A 25,262-nucleotide genomic window follows, 5' to 3' on the forward strand; every position below is an offset into this window, starting at 1 on the left:
ATTTAAATAAAATAAGAATTTAGAAATTAATGTTGCGTTCCCCTCTCTCATGTGTCCATTCAAGCTACAAAACCTAATCTCTGCATTATCCGTGAGACACTTAGTAATGTTGTTTTTTCACCAAACTACTTCAAAATTGCCTTGAAATTGCAGGGTTCTAAAAACTACGAGGCGATCATGAATGCAACACGAGCCTCGTTGCTTCTCAGCCTCTCTTCTCCTCTATCATCCTTTTGTGTCTCTTGTCCAATCGGCGCAGAGCTGTGGTTTCCTGAACGCTCATTGGTCGGGAAAGAGGAAGATGCGAAGGCCATGGAGAACAGATAGGGGACTTTACAAACCATCCCACTGATGAGATTAATTTGGTGAAATTAATCGTATATATTGGGCTCGTCGCAGTTTGGAGGTCGAGTGGAAGGTCTGTGGATTATTGCGCACTGGTCAGGCCGGTGTCGGCATTTTTCGTTTTGTTTGATGTGTCGTGTCGGATCGTTTGATGTGATGTCGGGCCCGCCGCGCGGATTTGTAGGTGAAGTCACTCCCTAGAAATGTAGCTCGGGGTTACAACACGGACAGAGCTATCACTGAAGGTAAGAAAAGACAGAAACGGGGAACTAGACACGATGAAAGACGTCATTAGGTATTTTAGGACCTACTTCGAGTAAAATAATAAAAACATATTGACCTTAGGGCCTTACTATGGACAAGCTGCGTGGTTTAGCATGAGACACTGCACACTGTTAAACTATGGAAATTAAAATACTCCCATGTGTCAAATTCTGTGTTTATTTAGCTTATAATAGTGAGTTTGAGTTGTATATCCTAAACAATATAAAAATGAGACAAACACAGTCAACTGCCATCTTAGGTTGTCTTAGTCAGTGTTGTTTAATCACTGTTGAAAAGTATGATAATAAATGTGCAAAAGACATGTATAATATCAAGGTAAGTGCAGCTCTCCCTTTCTTTAATGGTAAGTCCGCAGTTTCAGTCAAGTTCACTGGATAAGATTAAATGGAGCAGAGCATGTGGAGGTGGTTTGTTAATCACTCCTTCTGTCCTCTCACAGGTATTGCTGTGTGGACGATGCCCAAGCGATGTCTGATGTTGAGGCCACGTACGCAGACTTCATCGCCTCTGGCAGGACAGGACGCAGAAACGCCATGCACGACATCCTGCAGAGTCCCACTGACCCCGAGGGACGAGAGCTGCCCCTCACCCTCTCTCTGTCCCAGCTGCACATCAACGCAGGAGGGGGAGGTAAAATTACTTACTTACTTACTTTGAACTGGCGGTCATTAAACTATGAATGGAATTCTGCATTTTGTTAATTCAACTTGTACCATGTTAGTTCTCGAGAGTTTGTATGTGTTAAGAAGAAAGAGAGGCACTCCTGATGAAAACAGACTAAGTTGGAAATATATCCTACAACCTGTTTTAAACCAACATTATGCATATGTTTGAGGCATATAAGTAAATCATATTCATATAGCCTACAGTTAAATATTTTTTAGTTTGAAAACTAGAAATCTTTTCCCAGTATTCAACTGGATGAAAAGCTCTCTGAGTTAAGTGTGCATAAGAGTCATGGTAGAGCTTAAATCGACATTTTTACGGAAAATCCTGGTTTATTCCAAGAAGGCGGTTCACAGCGCATCACATTTTGTAACTTGCAATGCGCTTTGTCTGATAGGAGTATCAAATGTGTAAAAACTAGGGCCAGACCGATATCTGATTTTTGAGGCCGATATCGATATTGGGGAGAGTAAAAATCCGGTACCGATATATTGGCCGATATCTTTCTCAGATCTATTTTTTTGATCTGTAGAGATGGATTGATTTAGATATAGACATGTATTGTGTTGATCCCTCAAATGCAGTCATCAAACACTTGAAAAGAAAGACATTATAACGTAGACAAGATGCTCACTCAACTGGAATGTATCTTTGCATGTACGTGCATCACCGCTTGACACTCTGCTAGTGCAATACAACAATACTCAAATTAAATTAAATTTGTCTGGAAAAAAAATCTAGTAATATCAGTTTTCTGTGATCAAATTAGCCATTACTGATAGTCAGCGGATATGCTAATATCGGCTAATATTACTGGCTTGCAGATTGATTGGTCAAGCTCTAGTAAAAACACCAAGCCACAACCTCCAGTGTTGAAAAATGAAGCCAATTTGGAAGTGCAAAAAACTTCAGTTCCTGGTGTGTCCACTTGAGGCCTTCTGCAAAATCCCAGAAGTCCCATTAACACCCATGTTAAAATTCCCATTTTGACTGCAGGAATGCACATGATTACAGCCTAGTACAAAATACAATTTTCAATTTCTCATCTCTTTGGTAAAGAGATGAGAAACTCTGTAAGAGCGGGATGGATTTTTTCTTCGATTTGGAGTAAATCAAAGCTAAGAACTGAGAATACATTATTAGAGATGTGGCTGATTTGACTGACAGGTGGGGGCACGTTGTAGCTTTTTGCCAGGAGGCTTAAGGCCCGCCTCAGCTCCGACTCTTTCACTTTAAAGTCAAAGGTCCAGGTTGACTGAAATGTAGTGTGAGACAGTATGTCCAACATGGCAACTGCCAATAACTAGTGGGTGACGTCACTGCGACTACATCCATGTTGTACCTTTGTTGTGAAAAACATGTCATCTTATAAATGATTATGTCTGGCATAAATGTATTCAGATTTTCCTTCCTTTTTTCCTACAGACGGAGATGACACTGATGACAGCCAGAGCTCCTCCTCCGCCCACAGGAAGGCAGAGCAGAGGAACAGCTAGCCTGCCCGGCATTCCTGCCGTTAGATGGAGAGTCGCGAGAGGGATTCCAGCCGCCAGCGTGACGACTCCGTTCGTCCAGAGCAGGCTGGTTGTTGGAGGGTAGCATCACTGCAGCTGAGGTGCCTATGAGCATGGCATTGACCCCTGAAATCCAGTGTAGAGGTGCTGTGCGGTGATGTCTTCACACAGTGCTCTCATGCTCCTGTGGCTCTGCTGTGCACTAGTATAACAGGCTGATGGCATGGTGTGTTTTTCACAGTTGAAGTAAGCAGAGGGACACATCTATAGCTCTTTTACAGCTGATTATAGTTTCAGTCATAGTTAGCACACAAACAGGCTGGATGACTGGAGGAAAAAGAGAACTCAGACAGAGTCTTAGTGGGTTTTGTACATTTGCAGGCAGTTTGTTAGAGCACCGAGACATGCTGATGTGATGGCTCACAGTGGGAGTAGCATGGTTAGTAGTGATGGTGGTAGAGATTATATTGCCAGTTAATGGCTTGTGCTTCCTTTTTAAATTGAGAAACACTGAACAAACACACACACACTACTTTATACGTGTAAAGGTGTGTTCACTGACTCTGTTGTGTTCGTAAGGACACAACCCGGTAATATATCATGTGTGTGAAACTGCAGATTATTGGACGGCACTGAGTTGGTTGTGTGAGTGTTCTGTTAACCATTAATACACATACAGTGAGCATGGTGACACTTTTTAATAGCTTGAGAAGATAAAAGATAGTGGTGTACTTTCTTTCAAGATGTTTATACTTTAGTTTTTGTATTAACTCTTCTATTAATGGCATTATAATCACAAGGAGTTGGACATTTTAGATAATTAGCTTTTTTTAAATCTCTGACCGAGATGTAGAGGAGAGGATTGATAACGCTTTCTTGTCATCAGAGTCATCCAGAGGGTTAGCTTAGCATAGGTTTTAACTAGCAAGTAGCTAGCCTAGCCTAGCGTTGTCTTGGAATAAGAAAATCTGCCAACACGCGCCTCTGAAGCACATTATTTAGATTCACAGAAGTTAAATAATAACTACTATAAATGAACACTTAAAGCTATCACTGTAATTAAATGGGGGAAAAAATGAAGGTTAGTTAGCGTTGGAGGTGCTGAATTATGTTTACTTAAGACTGAGCCAATACACTTTTTCAATCTTAATATTAAGCTAAAGCAAAATCTGTACATGTGTGGTATAAAAGTCTCTTTTGATTCCTCCTGTACTGTACTTTTATTTTATTTTATATTTTTGTTTGCCTGCAGATGAGCCACATGTGTTCCTACTTTTTCCATTTTATTTTTTTTATTGTGTTCTTTGGTTTCATGAAGGTTATTTTAAGTGTTTAGTACAACAATTGTTCATTAACGACCAATAAGCTAGGGAGGCTGGTAAGGGAAGATAAGCTAACCTGCTGCTGGCTCCTGCTACACATTTAGTGTACATGAAGTGAATAGCTACAAATCACGCAGTCTTATTCTCAACGGTAAAATTAAGAAAGTGTTGTTTTTTTTTCACAAAATGTCCAACTACTCCCTAAATGTACATATGCAATACTCAGTGGAGCTTCCAGTGATCTAACACGTGAATGTGAAGTCTTCTGTTTTCTGGAAACATCCCACAATCATGACCCGCAGAGACCATCATGCATGCACTGTTCAAACCGTGTGAATCGTTCATTTCTCCCCCAGTGTAATCTCGATGTAGTGCTGCAACTTAACTCTCCCTCTCTCTCTCTCTCTCTCTCTCTCTCAGTCTTAACACGTGCTGATGAGAATTAGGCAAACATAACTGTGTTTTATAAAAACGTAACCAATCAGGTTTTCAAGTCGTAAACTGCCGTGTGACTGTATAGTGACTCTCACTGCAACGACACTGTGTGAACCCTGCTGGTCATAACTCAGCATGTAGACAGACTGCAGGTGCATGGTTTCTGATCAATGTGTAGTTGTTTGTCTGACTGCCTGTCGTCATATTTTTTACCCAATGTGTCCAAACTGAATAAAAAAAACTGGTCGCAGTAAAATGGGCAGATTGTGTCTTATTGTAACTCTGCCGTTTGGCCAACAGGTGGCGTGCTTTATCAAACATTACAGGACAACGTGCATGACACTCAAGCTATGGTGAAAAAAGCACTGTACAGATTTTTAAAGTTTTTTTGTAACAATAATACATTTAGGATAAAATATTTTAATTAATGAGGAAAAGTCATTGGAAGTTTGAATGTTTGTAAAAACTCCTTCAAGGGATTCTGTTTCTCATACATTTAATACATTGTTGTCAAACTCTTTCCTATTTTAAGAAATAGCAAATTTGTTCGACAATATGAACACTAAAATACTGTTTGTCTTCTGTCCCCCAGTCTGTGTGTGTGTGTGTTGCTGACTATGCAAATAATCATTAAACAATTGTACCAGGAAGTTTCAGTAAGAACGAAAATCCCCGACTGGTATCTTTTAAGTTCCTCATTCTGTGTGGCAGAGTGTGACAGACCATTGTCGACCGGCTGACCCATTTGTCAGAGAAGAACAGCCATAGAGTGTCGGTGGACTTGTCTGTTATCAACCAGATGAGAAACACAGAAGAAATCTGAGGACTAAAAACAGTGGATGAACTTTTTCACCAACTTGGATAACACAGCGAGAGAGGTGAGCACAAATCGGTGAGGTGAGAATGACAGCGTTCAGAGCTGTGCGTCATGTTATTGTGCCCTAACAGAGCGTGTTCATTCTCAAACACATACACAGAGGAAGAAACAGATGTGCAAATAAAAGTTAATTTGGTGTACAAAGTCAAAGGTTGGAAAATATTGGCTTACATGTTATTTAATTATTTTCATTCTTTGTCATTAAAAAAGTGACTTTTAATGTTTGTTTAAATTATTTCAGTTATTATAACATTCTTCCAGCTGTTTCATAAAAAAAACTTCTTATTGAACTTCAAGTTCCATTTTGATCGCTTTTACAAACACTCCCAAAAACAAAATTGTCAAAGACTGTTGTAAATTAACAGATTATTTTAATTTAGCATGTTGTAAAAACAGCATTAGCATGAGATCAAGGAGACAATGTAGTGTGTGATTTATTTGTTGCATGAAACTCTGCAGTAGATTTGAGTTTCTTTCATGAATTTCATCCCCTTTCATGTCTTCACCACTCCAGTCTTTGTGGCTCTGTGCATTTTGGTAAAAGAGGAAGTTAGTATCTTGGTCATCCAGTGCGTGTGTGTGTGTGTGTGTGTGTGTGTGTGTGTGTGTGCTCCTAATCTGTTCAGACCCTTGGTTTCCTGCTGTTTGCTGACTGTCAAGTTAAATATACACCAGAAGCACTGAAGCAGTGAAGCATGTAGCCTGTGAACAAACTGCCAAACTGTTGCTCTACTCTAAATCATCTTCACACACACAAATATCATGGATGGTAAACACATGTAGACTTAGCTTTGGGTTTTTTTTTTATTTTACTCATAAATCAAGAAGAACACACTCTATTTTCTAAACATGACCTTTTTGGTTGCTTTAACTGTTTCTTCCCACTAACTCTTGTCAAAATAGTCCAAGTCAGTTCAAGTCTCTGCAGATTTTTACACACACACACACACACACACACACACACACACACAGACTCCTACCCCCAACCGCCCAGACTCATGCTGATTCAACAAGTGGCGACGACTGCTCACCGACGGCCGACACGACAGTCTTCTTGGTGTGTCAGGGCCGTAAGCCCTTCCAGAGAGGGGTGGGGTCAGACACAACTCATCTGCATTTAATGGACGTACTTCAGTTGTCTGATCATTCATATGGAGTGAGAGGTGAATTAAGTTATTTTGTTCTGGTAGCATTGTTGGATAGTGGATACAAATTGCGTCTGCTATCATTTAGCGCTATCCTAACAAGGCAGCACATTTTTATAGAACACCTTGTCGGCTACTTTAAAAATAAAGTTAATGCCAGAGATAGAACCACAAAATAAGCTGTGTGTATGACTGTCATTGCTGAAATGTCTGCATAAATGTTTTTTGTGTGTGCTAGACGTTGATTTTTCTTTCTTCGGTTGCTGCACTGCAAACAGACAATGCAAAGCCACACATCGCAAATCAACTTTTGAGGTTTAAAAGATTCTGTCAATCATTTGGTTGTGTTTATGTCTGTGCGTGCTTGCATGCAAATGTCAGTGTGTCAGTGGTTTCTGTTCACAGTGGTGAGCAGAGAACAGGTCAGCTGCATCCACAACCACAAACTTTCAGCATGCAGCAGAAAAGAGTACAGAGGATTAACACTGACACTAAAATCTGAGATATATTGCTCTTCAAAGCAGATATATTGCTCTTCAAATTTACTACACATTTAAATGTGTAGTAAATGAACATGAATTGAATCAAAATGAGTCTTGACCTGCATAAATATTACTGATTTTGGGGAGAGTCCCAGATGTCTTGTCAATAGTTTATAGACATATCTTTTGTAAACTGGTGTACCACGTGAAAATGTTTTTTAGCCACAGGGTTTTTATTGTATTTTGCAGTACTAAGAATCAAACCAGCTTTATTGGCCTGGTATGCTCACACACACAATGCATTTGACTTTGGTGAACTATGTTCTCTATATACATAAGTATAACAACATACATCAACAATAAACACAAAATAAGCAAAGACTAATCTATGTGCAAGACTAAATGAGAAATGGGTTGAGTCTGGATACTGAGAACTTGCAGTCATTTCTGACTGAGAAAATGTAGTTCTATGTTTTAGTGCTCTACAGTTTCCACCTGATGTAGACCTTGTTATGATTACCCTGTTTGGTTTGCTTACTAGCTGACAGATTGTTTCTGGACCAAGGTTGTTTACATGTTTCAAAATCAGATTTAAAAAAGAAAAGTTTACAGAACTGTCAAAACTCAGTATATTGTATTTCTTTAGAATGAGGAAATGGTGCCATCTAAATGATTTCTGATCCATTATTTTTGGTGCCTGTTTATATAATGACCCGATAGGTGTAATTTTGGTTTAGATAGCCTGGCCCCAAAACAGTTATACGGTATGATAAATGAGAAAAAAACATGGTATGCATAAACTGCTGTGTTGCTTTTAGTGGTATATATTGTCCTGTTTAAATTTGTTTTGGCAGTTTTGCATAACTTTTTTACATGTTTGTAAAAAAGTTATGCCTTTCAACTGATAATCTAAAATAACGCCTAAAACTTATGTACCTCGTGTATCTCTTTCTCATCAATGTCTGTTCTAAAATTATCATATGCTTTTCTTTTTATTGAGAAACACATTGAGACTGTTTTATCATAGCTAAAGGTGAGATGACTATTTCAAAAGCAACTTCGACACCAGGCATTTCTTTTGAGAGGATCTCTGCTGCCATCTTAGTGCAGTGGTCTTTGCAGACGTATATAACTGTGTCGTCTGCATACATTCGACAGTTGACTCTTTTGCAGCTGTCTGGTAAATCATTTATAAATAAACTAAAACGTAAGGGCCCTAAAATGGAACCTTGTGGAATTCCCAACAGATGACTGAGTGGAATTTATTCTTACACACTGCTCTCTGCATTACTGATGGTTTCTTCCATGTTTTGATTTGTAAGTTCAAAAATGTGCAAACTACACCTCCTGCTTCTTCTTTCTGACTGATATGTTCATTTATTCTATTTTAAAAAAGTGTTGATAACAAGGGAAAATAAGACCTTCTCAGTGGTTAGATTTTGTGTTATTTTTAAGTAATGCATCACAGGTGTGTTTCTTGCCAAATATATAAGTGTTCTTTGTCTTAGCAGCTGTGAATGTTAAATGTGTTACAGTCCAGTTCACTCTTCCTTCTTCTCACTTCCTCATGCAGACAGGATGGGCTGTATGAAGTCCACACTGAGCGGAGGCTTGGAGGGAAAGAGCAGCCAGCAGACTGTACGTACTGAGCAAATGCACTATGTCAGAGACCCCACCTCATCCATTACAAAAAACATAATAGTAAGTCTTGAGATGTGCAGCTGAGCAAAACAAGCTTCAAGTTTTTGACAGAGACACTGATTTCTGCTCTGAGCTACATGGATAGATATTGATTGATAACTGTGTTATCATTTGACACCAACATTGTTTCTGACTTTATAAATTGTTGATCAATCTTTGCAGAATAACTCACTGTTACCTGGTCAGGTGTTCCAAAAGATGGAAGGTATGGCAGACATTATTTTGTACCAAAGCCCTGATATTCTTTGATTTGAAAAGTGTGAAGCCAAAAGTCATGTTATCTTATAGCCTTTCTCTTCAGAAAATGCTAGGAAAGGGAGAGAAAACTAAAAAGAAAACTAAGCCTAAGCCATTTTAATATAGGATCTTATGGGGTTTCCTTGCCTTCTGGAGCCAGTCTGAAGTAAACACTTACGAATCTGCAGTTTTCTCAACACAAGAGGCTGCTGCTAGCTTAGGATCCACCTAGCCTTGCTATTGACCTAGCTTAAACACAGAAAGCTTAGCATTAGCCAACAGTTATGGCCTGCTGGTTTGCAATAAGCTAGTCCAGATGATTGACTGTGACCTCAATATTTGGAATCACTAATAAAAACATTGTTATATTAAACTTCACGTCAGTTTTCAGTTAAAACTCACGATCACTTTAAAAACAAATCAGTCATGTACTCCTTACATGTAATACCTGACCTCCAATTCTGCTTCTTGGGGTCTGGCTCATCCTGCAATATGAATTAGTTAATTACATGTGGGTCTGTTATTTCTTATGCGACAACTGTGTCCAAATGTCTGTGAGGTTTTTTTTTGTGTGTGCTGGTAGACTGTCCTTTGACCTGTTATTGTAAATTTGTTTTATGTTTTGTTAGTACCTGCCTGAGAACTAAGGATGCAATTTAGCTTTTGTGCTAATTCCGGCATATGCCATTTGCTGACATGCTTATTAATGTGCACTCTCCTAATAAAAATGAATAAAAAGAAAATTGACAGAAAAAAAAGGTATTTATTACCATCACAACTGATTGTTATTTGGACTATAAACTGAGTGAGACTCTTACTATTCCAGATAGACTTGTGAGCCAATAATAACATCTCAGCGAAAAATGCCATCCTCAGTAAAAACAAAATTGTATTAACTTGTTATAAATGGTTCTACCCTGGTTGATTCCTTATGTAGTCTCCATTTGTTTGTTTGTCATCATCTCTTCAGCACTTTTGGGATGTTTTTGTTTAGAGTAATCCATGTCCTACACTTGAGATAGAACTGGGGAATCAAAGACAAGCTGTGGGTCTTTTCATTCCTTTGAGCTGTGCTTAAAATGTTGATACCCTTTTCTGTTCCCTTTCAGAGCAAAGTGTCGGTAAAATAATGATCACCCTATACCCGTATGAAGCCGTGCATCAGGACGACTTGGGATTCAAGAAGGGGGAAATGGTGAAAGTCTTAGAGGAGTAAGTCTCTGATACTGATGCTGGACTGATTACATCATATGAGGCCAAGATCAATGCTTACACAAGGTCCAAAACTGAGGCCTGTTTAATCTGCACACCATGAGGATTGATTGAACTTTCATCAATCTTGATAGTCCATCAATCATTACTGACCCTTGCATCACCAAAAGTGTTCAGAGGACATACTTTACATTTTAGTGTTCAACCAAACGTTTCAAATGCTGCTGCAAAGATGAATAAGTACTATGTTTGAACAAGCTGTAGAATGGATATGTGATGTGTTAATGCATATATGAAGTTTGATTCTACTTAAAATCCATTGAAGATGGTACTTAATGGATAAAACAGGGTTCAAGAGGGTTTTCCAGTTCTTCATGACAACTAGACTTAGGTATTTTGTCAATACTGACAGGCAAAGAAAAACAATAATCGTGCTCAAATATGCTGAAATGTTCTGCAGACATGGGGAGTGGTGGAAAGCAAAGTCGTTGACAACCAAGAAAGAAGGTTTCATCCCATCCAACTATGTTGCCGAAGTGAACACCATCGAAACAGAGGCGTAAGCAGCTGCTCATAGATAACTGGCACTTAATATGCATGGACTGATGGACTCATGAGGAAGAGTATAATCATCCTGTACATGAGCAGAGTTCTCTGTGTTTGCAGGTGGTTTTTCAAGGACATCACGAGAAAGGACGCAGAGAGGCAGCTGTTGGCACCAGCAAACAAGCCCGGTTCTTATCTTATCAGGGAAAGTGAAACATCGAAAGGTATCGATATTGAGCAGTGACCATTTTCATTGTATGGAGTTCAGACTGCTCCATTTCAAATCAACACTTAATGGTGGCCGATAAGTGCAAAGGCTCTGCAACGGCAGAATTGACTTATTGACACTAAGGAAAAAGTGCATTAATGTAATGCAGATTAAAAAGCACACACTTAAGTCCAAAACAAATGCGGAGGCTGAAAATGACACAGGTCTGAGAACAGGGGATGTGTAAGCCTTGCAGTTAGTGCTGGCTCCAGGCATCCCAGGGTTACCCCGACAAAACCTGCTTAACTCTCTCGTCCCGAGTGTGAGGGTTACTCTCTAGTTTGTCAAACTAAGACATTTTCTCATCCAAACAATAAATCCACTTCTTCGTCTTCATCACCCACTCTTGTTTGTTATAAGTTGTAACATTGACCTGCCCCCCCTCCCCCATACAGTCCTGGAGCCCATTTGCAGGTTTTTTAGATGGATGCGTGTCATTAATGTTATTCCAGTGCGTTTCAGTCGTTGCATGTGCTTTTAATTCTCAGAATTTCTGAATATGCTGCATGCTTTTCTTAATGTAAGTCATTTCAGACGTTGCCGAGCCTTTGCACTTGTCAGCCACCGTATCACTCACTCTCTTAATACCTGATTTCTCCCAAAGGAAGCTACTCTTTGTCCATCAGAGACATGGACACCTCGGGGACAGATTCAGTCAAACACTATAAAATCAGGATGTTGGATAATGGCGGATACTACATCTCTCCTAAAGTGTCTTTCCTCAACATTGGCGCTATGATCAAACACTACCACAGTGGGTACAGCTTCTGAATTGACACATTTACCATCCGTATTACAGAAATGTCACCTTACACCCCTGATATATTCAGATTAATTCAAGTATTGTACAATGAGATCATTAACTACATATCTAATGTTTATTCTAATAATTTGAGTGCTTGAAAAGGCATCCAATGGATATTTTGTTTCCATCCTGTTTAAGGATGCCCCTAGTTCTAATGTAGATGTGTATCCCTAGTTCTAATGTTGATGTGTATCCCTAGTTCTAATGTAGATGTGTATCTTCCAGGTAAATCAGATGGCCTGTGTCGTAAACTGGATCGTCCGTGTGTGAAACCCAAAGTTCAGAAGCCGTGGGATAACGATGCCTGGGAGATCTCCAAAGAATCCATCACGATGGTGAAGAAACTCGGAGCAGGACAGTTTGGAGAAGTTTGGATGGGTGAGTACAAAGTAAACTGGGCTTGGCTTAGTTTAGTTATCGTATCGTATCGGTTGTCTGTGGTGGCCAAAAGTGGTAATTGTGATGTGATTGTGCACCCATTTTTAACAAAACTCTAAAGCCGTTTTCACATATGCACTCCGGATAATATCTAGATATTTACAGGAGGACTTCTTCGGAGATTCTCCCGAACTAGCCGTTCACATATGCTCCTCACAGCGGGGGACTTTCCCTGTCAGAGGGGAGGGGGCTCAGGGGATTTCTCGACGTAAGACGTGACGTAAATAAACAACGCGGAAGTAGCGGCCGAAGCAACAGAGTCCGCTACACAACGTTATAATGAGAATATTTGCCTTTATATCAATGCTATGTGTAATCCAATGAAATGACAACATCCACAACAGAGAGGAGAACAACATACTGACCAACAGAAAACAGAATGCAGCCGTTTAATTACGTGCACGGAGATCGTAGTGGTCGTGTGCAGACACTTTAGACAGTCACTGTATATAAACGTCACTCGGGTCCCATTGGCTGAAATGGAAACCTCCGGAGTATATGCTGCCGCGTTCAGCCATCAGCTCACTCGGATATTCTGCGGATAAAACACAAGGGGTCTGGCCAGAGAAACTCCGGGTAGTCCGCGCGAAAAATGCGGTTTTTCAGGAGATTTCCATATGTGTGAAAAGGGTTTAACTGATGGTTTTGAAATTCTGTCTTCATTAAAAAAAGTCTCCTGGTTTCTTCTTTGGATTTGCACTACTTGAATAAGTAACAACAACCTTTTTTTCAATGTTTTGCCCATAGTGACTCTTCCTTACTTCAATCAGGGTGGCATGAATTATTCAGATCGTACAAAAGGGACCTAATAGACAGTATTTTATTTCTTATCTTAAGGATGTCAACCTAAAAAACAGCAAATCAAATGACAGCTTATACATAAAAAAAACATAACCTTACCAGATTATGATACAAATACATCCGGAAGATGTGAAGATACGATTAATGGCACAACCAGCTTTATGTTGAACGTTTTTTTAAATGTACTTTTGACATGATTAGAGGCTTACACATCATGGCACTAATATGACCTTAATTAATTTATTACAGCACCTTTAAATATTCCTATAAATTCTCTTTGACATTGGTGGTTAGGTGACAGCCAGTTTGTCTCGTTCAGTTTTACAGGTCAGACGATTTCTAAATCCTTTTTCTCATTTATTGTAAATAAACTGCAGAGCTGCAGAAGTGAACAGTACGGGGAAGTTCCATTTCCCCCTAATTAAAACAAAAATGACTTCCTTCTTTTGTTACCTTTTACGTGTAGAGCATATTTGTAAGCACTGACTACTGTCTCTGGAAATAGGCTGTGCTCAAAACATGCTCCCATTACTGGCTCTGGATGTTCAAATTCCTGTCTGTATGAGGGTTATCAGTTTTTATCATCTATGTAGGAAACATTTGAGTCTGAAGAGATTTGCATCACTGTTTGGGAGTGGAGATGGGTGATGAAACACATCAGAGAGGGCTGTGCAAAGTGGGAAACATGGTTTTATTGCACAGCTTTATGGGTTAATCTTACCATTGTCTGATACCAACCATGATAAATTACTTTGTCACATTTCTTATTTGTGTCTCCTGTTAAACAACCTTATTGTAAAATGTTAGAAAACATTTACACAATTGCTGTTGCGCATCTTTAAAAAAAAAAGAGGGAAGTTGTAGGGCGTCAGAGCAATGGATGCATGTTCTGTGGTTGGGGTTACTTCAGAGGAGGAATAATGATGGGGAAGACGAGCTCCAGGTTTCAAGTATGACAAGTACACAATGGTGAAACTCTGTTTTATTGGTTCAGTAATAATATTACATAAGCAGTCAGTTTCATAGTGCAGCCAGCAGTTCAAACCCAAACTGTACCAGTTTTGTTTTCCTTTTTTATCCTGTATCTCTGTCTGTAAAATGTTCCATACTACAGCACATTTGTGTTGCTTGGTTCATATGCAGTTCAGTTTACCCACGAAGCTGCAATATAGTTCATTATTCATCATTCATGTGAGCTCCGAGGTTTTTCCCTCTTTAGCAATAGAGTCTGCTAATTTGAACAAAAGAACAACGTTAACCACTAGGTTAGGCTAAAGTCTGACAAAAAGCTCAGAAAAGGGCTGATGTGTTGAGTGAAGACAATCACAACAGAAATCTGAGGTAACAAAAGGCTCAACATCAACAGGGCTTTCACATCATTGGGTTACCTTTGTCTGGTTTCAAAGCTAAGGGTTAGATGATCCTCAGTGCTGATTAATTGCTAGCTTGATTTTGGGTAAAATAGTGTCTTAATGTCGTTTAATTAACCCGGATTCATGGGGTTGATGTTTGCTGGTTGATTGCTATCTTTTTGTTTGCTCAATACTTTATCAGCCAACATTAAAAATCTACCAAAATCATGTCCTTGCAGCAAAGCTAAGAAACAGCAGGCTGGCTAACTTGAGACTTTTTACTTCACAGCTAACGTTATTGCGAGAAGAAATACTACCCGAGTGGATATAGTTAGTTACTTTCTAAATGACATCATCAGCTAATGTAACCTATGATTGTAAATAATACTTTAGCCAATGATAGTCTTAAGGATGACATGTAATAAAGTAAAGCTGTACAGCTAACATGCAGCCAGTCAGTGCCGTTGAGTCTCATGTACATCACGCTACCACTTTCTGCTGGTTTCTAGGATGTGTGCTGCTGTAAGAACAAATCATATTGCCATTGTACTTTATAACCACCATGTCTGAAGGGAATTTCTAAAGTTTTAACAAATAACCCTGATTATGTGTTGATTATGAACTCAGACACTGTTTTTGAAAACATTAACCAGGCAGGACGGGTTTTAATTAAATACACATTTACAGCTGATGACGTGATGACATAATGTTTGATCATGCAATATGTAGGATGCTGTGTTATTGAGCTTGACATACTATAGGAGCTTAAACCTCCTATACTGTACCTTTTGAATTTTCAGCACTATCTTATTGACCTCTTTTTTGAAGTTCAATAGCAATCTTCTATATGTGTAATATTACAGGGTTACAATTTACTTAACGTGTACAATGTAGCGCAGGCAGAAATGTTGTTACAGCATCGCTTAAGGTTCAACTTAACTAAACTCAGTTTACATCCCCATTGTTATTGTTTTGTGAGTTATAAGGGAAGTTTGATTTTATTTAACCTTTCTTTTACACGGAATTTAACCCACTGAGATCCAGATGTCTTTCACAAGGTTTACCAAGAGGACAGTCAAACACGTCAGAAATAAGCCTCATGTCCAAACTATGGCTAACACTTTCATGGAAATAGAAAATATCCCTTTCTCAAAAAGTCTCTGTCTTGCTTCTCTTTATGAACAGCGTTCTACAAGAACAACACCACAGTGGCAGTGAAGACGCTGAAGCCAGGCACCATGACGGTTGAAGCCTTCATGGAGGAAGCCAACGTCATGAAGATGCTGCAGCACAACAGGCTAGTGCGGCTCTACGCTGTGATCACCAAAACACCCCCCATCTATATCATCACTGAATACATGGCCAACGGTATTTACAGTGACCTTAGACTTCATCTTTAAAAGAGAGCTTAGCAGGATGTACAAAATCAAAAACTAACATGTCATGTGACTTTTTCTGTCTTGTATTTAGGGAGCCTGTTAGACTTCTTAAAGAGTGACGCAGGAGGCAAAGTGCAACTACCAAAGCTCATCGACTTCTCAGCGCAGGTACCCCTCACACCGATGGAAATACGGAGCATTTTTAACTGCTCAAGGCCTCAAGAATAAATGCAAAGTTTCCATTGCTGAACTGAAAGTAGGATCTACAACCAAGAGTACAAATTTGAAAGCTCACTGTTGAAACCCAACTTCTGTTTTTGTTCTTTTTATTTTATTTCCAACCATTTTACAACGTCATGTTGTTTTCATTTTGAGAGAAGTAGAGAGGAAGGCTTTCCAGTTAATCTTTATTTCTTTGTAATTGACTCCTTGAGTAACCTCAAGACTTCTCAGTCTGTGCTGCATGTCGCCAGTCAAGTAGTTTAATTCAGCTGATATGAAGGAATGTGCTTAAAATTACATTGGCAATGAATGAATACGTACTTAGATTTAAATGCAGCTGCTCTGGCTGTTTTATGTCTGGTTAGAATTACAAAATTATTTACAGCAAGGAAAAACAGTCTCAGTAAAATCAAGCATTCATGTGTTTGCTTTAATTCATTAAAATGTAATTTTTAGCATTACATCAAATAATTTTGATGTAATGCTAAATCCTTAAGTAAATAAAAATATATAGAAAGTCAAACAAAGTCGAATACAAACAAAGCCAATCCAAATGGAAAGAAGAGATATCCACCAGGGACAGATTATTATAACACCAGCACATTAGCCACTTTAACCAGCGACTTGCTGTGTCAGCACTAGTTTAAGAGTGAAGGTCAGAGTTAAGAAAATTGATGAAACAAATAAACAGAAAATGTCTTTACTGTCACTTTATTATGAGCGGACAGCGTGTTTTGCCTGTAGCTTCCTCAGGTTCACCCAGCATCATCAGGGTCATCAGGAAACACAATGCACACAACATTTAAATAGTTGAGGTATGATATTGAGAGAAAGGTTAAAAAACATGAGAAAAATACATAAAGACAACCAATCAAATACATCCACATATATATCAGCCAATAAGGCACCTGCAAAGGTACGCTGGTTAGGTTTGTTGGGTGGAAACAGCTACAGTTTTGCGCCCACTTGTTAGACCAGTGAGTACTGGCATGGAGGTGAGGGGCGTGTCCAACAAAGGCAAGGATGACACCATATTTTGGTCATCCTTACCTTTTAGTATATTTAAATTAAGGCTGTCAACTTTTGTGCATTTATAGTGATCAATTAAGGTCTGAGATTAATGCATTAATAAAAAAAAGCAGATTTCTATTCAAACAGGAAGTGAACTACCCCTCAGCGTGAGGCAGAAATTCATATAAAAGCCAAAAATAAAGTTTTTTTAAATGCTAAATAATGGAATTCAGACAGGTGGTCAAAATGTGATTAATCTAGATTAACTATTGAAATTCAGGGATTAATCATGATTTAAACATTTCATCATTTGACAGCCCTAGTTTAAATAGATCGTTTGCATAATTTCCTCTACCATTCACAGCCTTGAGATGCTTTGAACACGTGTGAATGACTTTGCATATCATATCATACCATGTCTGTGTTTTTACCATGTGTTTTGTTGTTCTTTCCAGTTTATCTGTTTGAACCAATAGTTGAGTATTCATTGACTTTCTATGCGTTACATTTCCCTGTGTTGCTGCAGATAGCAGAGGGCATGGCGTACATAGAGAAGAAGAACTACATCCACAGAGACCTGAGAGCGGCGAACGTCCTGGTGTCAGAGAGTCTGCTCTGTAAAATAGCTGACTTTGGACTTGCAAGAGTCATAGAGGATGACGAATACTCGGCCAGAGAGGGTAAACTTTGTGTGTCTTTGTCCAAAAATAACTGTGTGTGACTCCATTGTTGCCTGAAGTGAGAGGCTATTTCCCATCACAAAGGAGCTGACTCCGTTACTGGATACTTGTGACATGGCATTATGAAATCCCCCTCAGAGAGCTAGACTCAGAATTAAACATGTAATGTGGCAGGAGACCACTTCATTGTCTGAGAACCCAGACTCTTGGTTTCACACATTGCTGTATGTTTTTCAATTCATGTGAACCAGTACCACAAAGACCAGTGCATGTGAAGGCATTAAACCACAGGCAGGGTCTAAAATCAGGAAGGCAGACAAGACCTCTAATCGTTGTTCTCTCTGGTGTTTTTTTAAGAAAGAGTTTGTTGCTGCTTAGACAGATATTGAAACACAACCAGATTTGCGATTAGATCTCCTGTTTTACATACAATTATATCGTATAGATGCAGAACCTGCATATAACTGCCACTTGCATTCAACACCAACTCTGTCTCTCGCTCTCTTTTTTTAGATATGTTGTGGGCCTTTTTGCATTTATTGGATAGGACAGGTGAAGAGAGACAGGAAATGTTGGGAGGAGAGAGAGGGGGAAGGGCCGAGGTTGGATTTGAACCCACGGCCACTGCAACAAGTACAGTACTACAACCTCCGTACATGAGGTGCGACATAATTGCTAGGTTATCTAGCGCCCCAATAGTTGCTGTTTGTCTACAAAATCTCCGACCCATACTGCCATAAGGTCAGGATGGAAAGTACCAATCAAATGCCTCGCTGTGCGTGCTCTACCCTAGCAGTGCACCAGCAACACTGGAAGAACTTAAGCTTGTATGAAGTATAGTAGGCTGTGTTAAAATGTGGTCACCTATAGAAAGTAGTCCCTGACAGGGGGGGTTTAAGATATCATCCCATCACTCCTCAATTTCTTACATGTCAAATAAAACTGTGAGGAGTGATGAGGTCAGAGCCTTGACCCCAAACACAAACTATGTTCAGCTGCTATAGCTATTTAAAACAGATACAAACATGAGTTGTCTGACTGACTGAAGTCACGTTAGTGCCAGGTGAGCAGAGCCGTCCATCTGTGATAAGATCACCCAGGAACATGTTGTGACCACGTCTAAACAGGGCCCATAATGCAGTGCAGTACATAGAGAGACAGTCTGAGACTTGTGGGAGAGGCTGCATTTATTTTTGTGTCATTTGATGAAACCTGGTCGATCGATGATGTGGAACCACAAGACAGTGAAACTAACTAAAGGAAAGAGAAAATAAAAAATAAATGTAGGTACACAAATAAAAAGCTTCCATTACATATGACACAGTGTCAGTGAGACCTGTGGGAGTGTAGTACAGCCTGGGTTATTCAGTATGAGAAAAGAACTGACATTTACAGAATTTTGGAGTATCCTCATCGATATCTTTGTACAATTTAAGACTGACTTTTCATGTATGTGGATATAACTTTGTGTTCCCTCCACAGGAGCAAAGTTCCCCATCAAGTGGACCGCTCCAGAGGCCATAAACTACGGCTCCTTCACCATCAAGTCGGACATGTGGTCTTTTGGAGTCCTGCTCTATGAGATCATAACATACGGGAAAATCCCTTACCCAGGTAAACAAAAAACTAACAACGCATAGTCCGCTAAAGCAGGATAGCTACACACTACAAGAAAAGCGCCCCGATTTTGGCCCCCGAATCGCCTTTCCGACAAAGTTAGCAGTTGGCCTGACTATCTGATGGACATAAAGATTATCTTGCCAGAGTGATTTTAACCTCCCCGATCTGCTCGGAAGTCGATCGGGGGCCGCCCCAATTTAAAATCGTAAACTTTAAACGTGTTCAATATCAGAAATCCTGTGGTGTGGGGAGGACGCCGAGGACGGCCGAGCACAGGGAACGGAACAATAGCCAATCAGGAAGCAAGCTGACTGAAGCAGGAAGCAGAACAAACATTACCATGGCAACAACAGAAAACATGAAGCATAGAGTCAGATGGATGTCATAAATTCAGGACCAGCTTGTTGATTTGTGGCAACAACACAAGTGTTAAATACAACATGTCCTTTAAAACAAACCACAATCCAACTGACAAGGAACATGTTCACAGCCACATTTAGCTCGACTATCATGTTTGTTTACGCTTAAATCAAGTTTTTTGAAGGTGGAGACTCTGGTTGTTGGTGGATTAATTGGTTAGTGTGTGGTGTGCTGAGTTTGCCGACTCGTTACTCACCACACACTATAAGAACAAAACTGTTAATCTGTCGTGATTTGTCATCATGTGCGGGGTCTTTCACATTTTGCAAAACGTTTAAGATTTTAAAATCTTTTAATGTGTGCCAGGCCTAAAGTAATATGTGTCTTTAAATGAAGGGTTTTGATTGAGTCAGGTGATGAATTCACACCTTTCATAGGACCTCGATCGTGTCAGTTGATGATGTATCTGAGTGGAAATTGAAATTTTTCCTAAACAAAGAAGGAAATGCCAAATGTCTAAAAAAAAGTTGCCTCAAATGAATCTGAGACATTTTGTGGGGCCCCAAATTCTAAAAACTCCATAGGGCCTTTATAGTTCACACACAATCATCGGGGGCCAGCATTGTTTTTATCATTAGGCGTTTTCGGACCGCGGGAACTTCCTAATATTTCTAGGAACTGTTGGAACGCTCCTCTTTTTGTATTCTTTCCACGTCGCAGGAACTATGAACTATTTTAGTTCCTAGAACCCTGTTAAGAGGGACATTTTTAAGCTCCTGCTTCAGAGTCGATACGATGGCGGAGTGAATGCAGACAAAACAAAAGTTCCCATGGTTTGTAGTTTTCAGGGAACTCCCTAGTGGATAGTTCCTCTTCAGAGTCTGTTTACTTGGAAAAACACCTAGTGTCTGAAATAGTTTCAGTTTTTGTTTCTTTGGTACATTTTCATTTTCGCTGATTTACACCTATTTTATTGATTACTAACAATTTCTTGACTTTTTACATAAGTTTTTATTCATGAATTTATTTTTAAATTATATTTGAATTGATGTCATCCCTCTTTTTTTACCTCTCAATTTCTGTTCCTCTTTCTCGTCTTTGTGAAGCACTATGAGCTGTATGCTCGTATGTACGGTGCTGTTTACTTAAAGTAGAGTTGAGTTTACTAAGCAGTAAAACATTCATCATGATACTGGGATCAGAGTGTTGTTGTGTTGTGATTCTGATATTTACTGCCCTCTGCTGGCAGTTTATATTTTCTCAGTTACATAACAAAATTAAAAGGGATTTAAAAATGACACATAACACCATTTGTTGCTATAGACGTGGCTTTAGCTCAACGGTAGAGTGGGTCATCTCTCAGCCAGAAAGTCAGAGGTTCGATCCCCATCTCCTCCAGCCATATGTTGATGTGTCCTTAGGCAAGACACTTAACCCCAAGTTGATCTGGCTGCTTCATCAGTGAGATGAGATGAGATGAGATTCGACTTTATTGTCATTACACATATACAAGTATAGAGTAACGAAATGAGGTTTGGCATCTCACCAGAAGTGCAAATGATATGCAAATGTGTATGAATGGGATTAGTTTATACTGATGGTCACTTTACATAGCAGCCTCTACCATCAGTGTGTGAATGGGTGTGAATGTGTAGGTGTGACCTGCAGTGTAAAAGCACTTTGAGTAGTCAGAAGACTAGAAAAGTGCGATACCTTTTACCATTTATTGAAACAACACCTGCAATATCTGTAACAGAGCCAATAACTTCAGCTTCTTTCTAGCATATTCCCTAATCCCCGCTGCTGTGTGTCAGATGTCTGCTGCCACAGTTTGCATGTACTCATTCACACGTGAGCTCGAGCAGAACTGTCCGTCAGGGTTGCCTCTCTCTTCATACTCCTTTATTAACACATGTGTCTGTGTTTTCCTCAGGTATGACTAAAGGAGAGGTGATGTCCTCGCTGCAGCGCGGCTACAGGATGCCTCAGCCCAACGACTGCCCTGCAGAGCTCTATGAGATCATGATGACGTGCTGGAGGGACAAACCTGAGGACAGACCCACGTTTGAGTACATGCAGGGTGCCCTGGAGGACTTCTACACCGCCACAGAGGGACAGTACCAGCAACAGCCTTAGAGAGGAACACAAGACTTTCCATATGTTTGGATCCACTTTAGAGGTTCTTTTCTTGTAACTATGCCTCACTCTAATGACTGTAAATATACTGAATATAATGCTTTTGTCCCTATGAGAATATAAACATGCAGCTTTCAGCATCTTGTGGGGTCTTAAACCATTATTTCTGTGTATAAATATTGTATTTAGTGCAACAAAATCTCACCTTTAGCACATTTCTGAGATCTATATAAAAGAAAGTTGGTATTCTTTGTTGGACTTTTTGACACTCGAGTGTTGATCCAATGGCGTTTATGAATTTGTAACGAAGAGATTGTTTATAAGATTTTTAAAACCTTTGTGTACAGAGGGACTGAACAAAAAGCAGGCATTGTCAAAAGAGGCAGGGTAAAATAAAGCAGCGTTCATTTATGATTGGTGTAAAAAATGAATAACGGAGAAATAAATACCTTATGTCTGTGAAAATAATTAGAGGTAAAAAATGGACTTGCTGCCTATAAGAATACCTGACTAAATGACTTGGAGTAAATGGAATGACCTCGGTCCTAACTTGTTTCAAACTAACATATCTGCATAATGATGGTGTGTCATTTTAATGTTCTGATGAGACTCTAGTGCTTTCAAAGGTAGACTTTTTAAAAGTCAGAAACTGAACTCTTCTGTCCACGCATTATATGTTGGGATGTCTAATAAAAACATTGTTATACGTGTCAATGGTTTAGAAGATTGTAGGAGAAATATCCATTTCACTTCCATCATGTCTTTATAACAATGTCTCTTTAGTGACTTTATAAAGCAGATGTTAAAGAAGAGATGTCTGTTAAGTTACTGTTTTATTGACCACAGGGAGTCAATCACCTGTAAATTCACTTCACATTGAAGTGTTGTAGCTTTTACTTGTTCTTGTATTTTGTTTATATATCAAAGATAAAAGTGTAATCTGTCGTCTTTATCATTTCATCATGTAAAATATGTTACCGTCAAATCAAATATGTGGATTTTGACCTCCGTCATGTTCTTTGTATCGCTCTTTGTGTATTGTAATTAAAATAATATAACATGATTATAATTGTATTTCTTTGTCGTTTGTTCATCAGTTCAGCTGTACACTTGGTGCTATTTGAAGTAAGAGTTAAAAAACTGTTAATTTTTGATTGATTTTACTTTAGCTGGAATGAAGCGTACAGCAGATTATGTGACTTGTTTCAAAGCCATAAAAATAAATCTCACAAGAGACTTCTAGAAATAATATATCATAAACATACAATAAATAATCTTATTGATTCGATGCATTAAAACCATAGACTGTAAATATTAATGGACAATGTCTGAGTGACGTCAGCCATCTGTTCCTGCAGGGGGCTCTGGAGGCTCATTGGCAGCAGCCGCACATGCTGGAAATCCTGTCTCAGCCCAACATTCAACCTAACAACAGGCTGAGATCTGGAGCTGAGGCGGGTTTTAAGCCTTACATTAAGCGTTACATCATGCCCACCTGTCAATCATGTCAGCTACGCCAAACTATGGATAACACGTATCGTTCATAAAATGAAAACAGAGCTGTTTTTTTTTAAAGTCACAGTGTGTACTGTGTGTGTCCATGATGACAATAACTAATCAGACCTATTTAGTTTTGTTTTTCAGAGGCTGTAAACATCTTTATTTATGCTGTAAAAACTGCTTTTTTGCCAGTTATGTGTATGTGACTTCCGGTGTACCTGGAGCGCCAGCCTCTAGTCAGAGAGAAGGGCACAGATATAATCGCACTTTATAAACATACTGGGTCCCGGCTACGCTACTGACAGTTTATCATCTACTGTTAATGAACAAATCTTTCTCTCACATGCACTGTAATTGTTTCCTAATAATCCTGTAATGTTCATTTTAAAGGAAGAATGTGCAATATTTTACACATAAATATAGCAGAATATTCAGTATATCTTCTGTAAATGTCTCCCTGAGTCATGACTGTCTACAACGAGTGTTAGGCATGAGTCCTGCTTCTGTGATGTCGTCTGAGTCGTATATACATCATGGACGGGACGGCCGGCCCGTTCTTTCCCTTGTGAACAAAAGCTGATTAAGTGAGGGACTGAAAGAAGAATAACATACTGCACTCACTGCTTATTTGAAGGTCACATAAGTGTTTTTAGATCATGGTCATTCTGTGTCAATTTACATGCAGTGTGAAGCTACGAGCAAACTTAATCGCGCTACCATTAGCCTGCTAACACTACAAAGCAGCTTGAGAGAATTTTGTCAGCCGCTTAATTATGGTGCGTTCAAATTTGATAACTCCTTTGCGCAAACGCAAGTGGAGAGGGGTTGGAGGTGTGTCGCTGGAGGAGAACGGAGGATTCAGCATGGTGGCGGTGTCACCAAACAGCAGTTTGTTTTGGTTTCATGCTGTAACTCAAGGGCGACGTCTACTGGATCAAAAAGTCGCACATTCTTCAGTTCTCATTAATAAACCTTTCACCTAAACTTGTCTACAACCACTGTTAATAATGAATGTGGTATGTCTTACTGACTTTGCATTTCAGCCTCCATTATTATTAGTAATATAAGTAATAGTAGTAGTAGAAGTAGTGCTCTTCCATTAAGTGATTAAAAAAAGGAACATTGTCAAAACAGAAGAAGCAGTGGCCAACAATCTTGTCTTGAAAAGCATTAGTGCTGGATACGATGCCTTCGTAAAGGGATCCTACATTTTCAGTCAATATTCCCAGAGCCTTTTTTTTATTAAGTCATGTATACGCCACATGGTATTGATGGTATAAGGGTAAAAAATGCCCATGTTGCATTTGGTTTAATAAAAAAAGCGTATAATGGGGATGTGAGTTGTGCATATTTTGTTAAGGTAATACATTATGATAACCGATCCAGAAAAATCATAGCTAGCTAAAAAGTTTCAGTTTCCCTTTCATTATAACCACTTACATGTTGACATAAACATTAAACACAAGCAGTGTTACTATGACAACTTCAATTATAACACTGATATGATATGGCAAGTGATTGAAAACTCATTCAGAGCTTCAGAAGACACAGAAGTCAACAGATTCCTTGAGACTTTGTTTATTATGGAAGAAAGTCAGTTAAATAAGACAGTAGTAGTTGGAGTTGGAGGCTGATTTTGGCAACCCCTGCTGGTGAACACGATGGCTAAGCATTGAGCAGCTCAGTTTGCTGTTAGAGGCTGCTGGTGGAGGCGTTGGTGCTGCTGATAGACTGCAGCAGTCAGCTACAAACTGCTAGTGGAAGCAACTACAGGTTGATTGATTGGAGGAAGCTTTCCTTCATTTTGCACAGGTGGAAATATTTGATGAGTGTCTGGTAGGGGCTGGATGTGGAGGCAGTTGTAGATTGATGGATGAGGTGTTGGACGGGTAGTAGCTAACATTGCTAGTAGAGTTTGCAGAT

The 25,262-nt window shown here is 39.3% G+C and overlaps 2 protein-coding genes across 4 annotated transcripts; both read left to right on the top strand.

Annotated features, from left to right (window-relative positions):
• The first annotated feature begins 273 nt into the window (after positions 1-273).
• Positions 274-4,826, top strand: LOC109997600 (cAMP-dependent protein kinase inhibitor alpha). Its single transcript, XM_020652134.2, has 3 exons — positions 274-590; positions 1,070-1,260; positions 2,722-4,826. Exons 2-3 carry the CDS (start codon positions 1,098-1,100, stop codon positions 2,790-2,792), a joined length of 234 nt encoding a protein of 77 aa, XP_020507790.1. The 5' UTR covers positions 274-590; positions 1,070-1,097; the 3' UTR covers positions 2,793-4,826.
• Positions 4,827-4,961: 135 nt separating this feature from the next.
• On the top strand, positions 4,962-22,902 carry lyn (LYN proto-oncogene, Src family tyrosine kinase). 3 transcript variants are annotated; one of them, XM_020652130.3, is made up of 13 exons: positions 4,962-5,445; positions 8,645-8,772; positions 8,935-8,977; positions 10,119-10,221; positions 10,682-10,780; positions 10,888-10,991; positions 11,640-11,789; positions 12,066-12,218; positions 15,617-15,799; positions 15,902-15,978; positions 17,570-17,723; positions 19,206-19,337; positions 21,637-22,902. In XM_020652130.3, exons 2-13 carry the CDS (start codon positions 8,650-8,652, stop codon positions 21,837-21,839), a joined length of 1,524 nt encoding a protein of 507 aa, XP_020507786.1. In that variant the 5' UTR covers positions 4,962-5,445; positions 8,645-8,649; the 3' UTR covers positions 21,840-22,902. The 3 variants fall into 3 exon arrangements, with proteins under 3 accessions (XP_020507786.1, XP_020507787.1, XP_065809808.1); XM_020652131.3 differs by having other exon boundaries at positions 8,645-8,709; XM_065953736.1 differs by lacking the exon at positions 8,935-8,977 and having other exon boundaries at positions 8,645-8,709.
• Positions 22,903-25,262: the final 2,360 nt, after the last annotated feature.

Source organism: Labrus bergylta, chromosome 4 (assembly GCF_963930695.1).
Source record: "Labrus bergylta chromosome 4, fLabBer1.1, whole genome shotgun sequence".
Classification (NCBI taxonomy): Eukaryota; Metazoa; Chordata; class Actinopteri; order Labriformes; family Labridae; genus Labrus; species Labrus bergylta.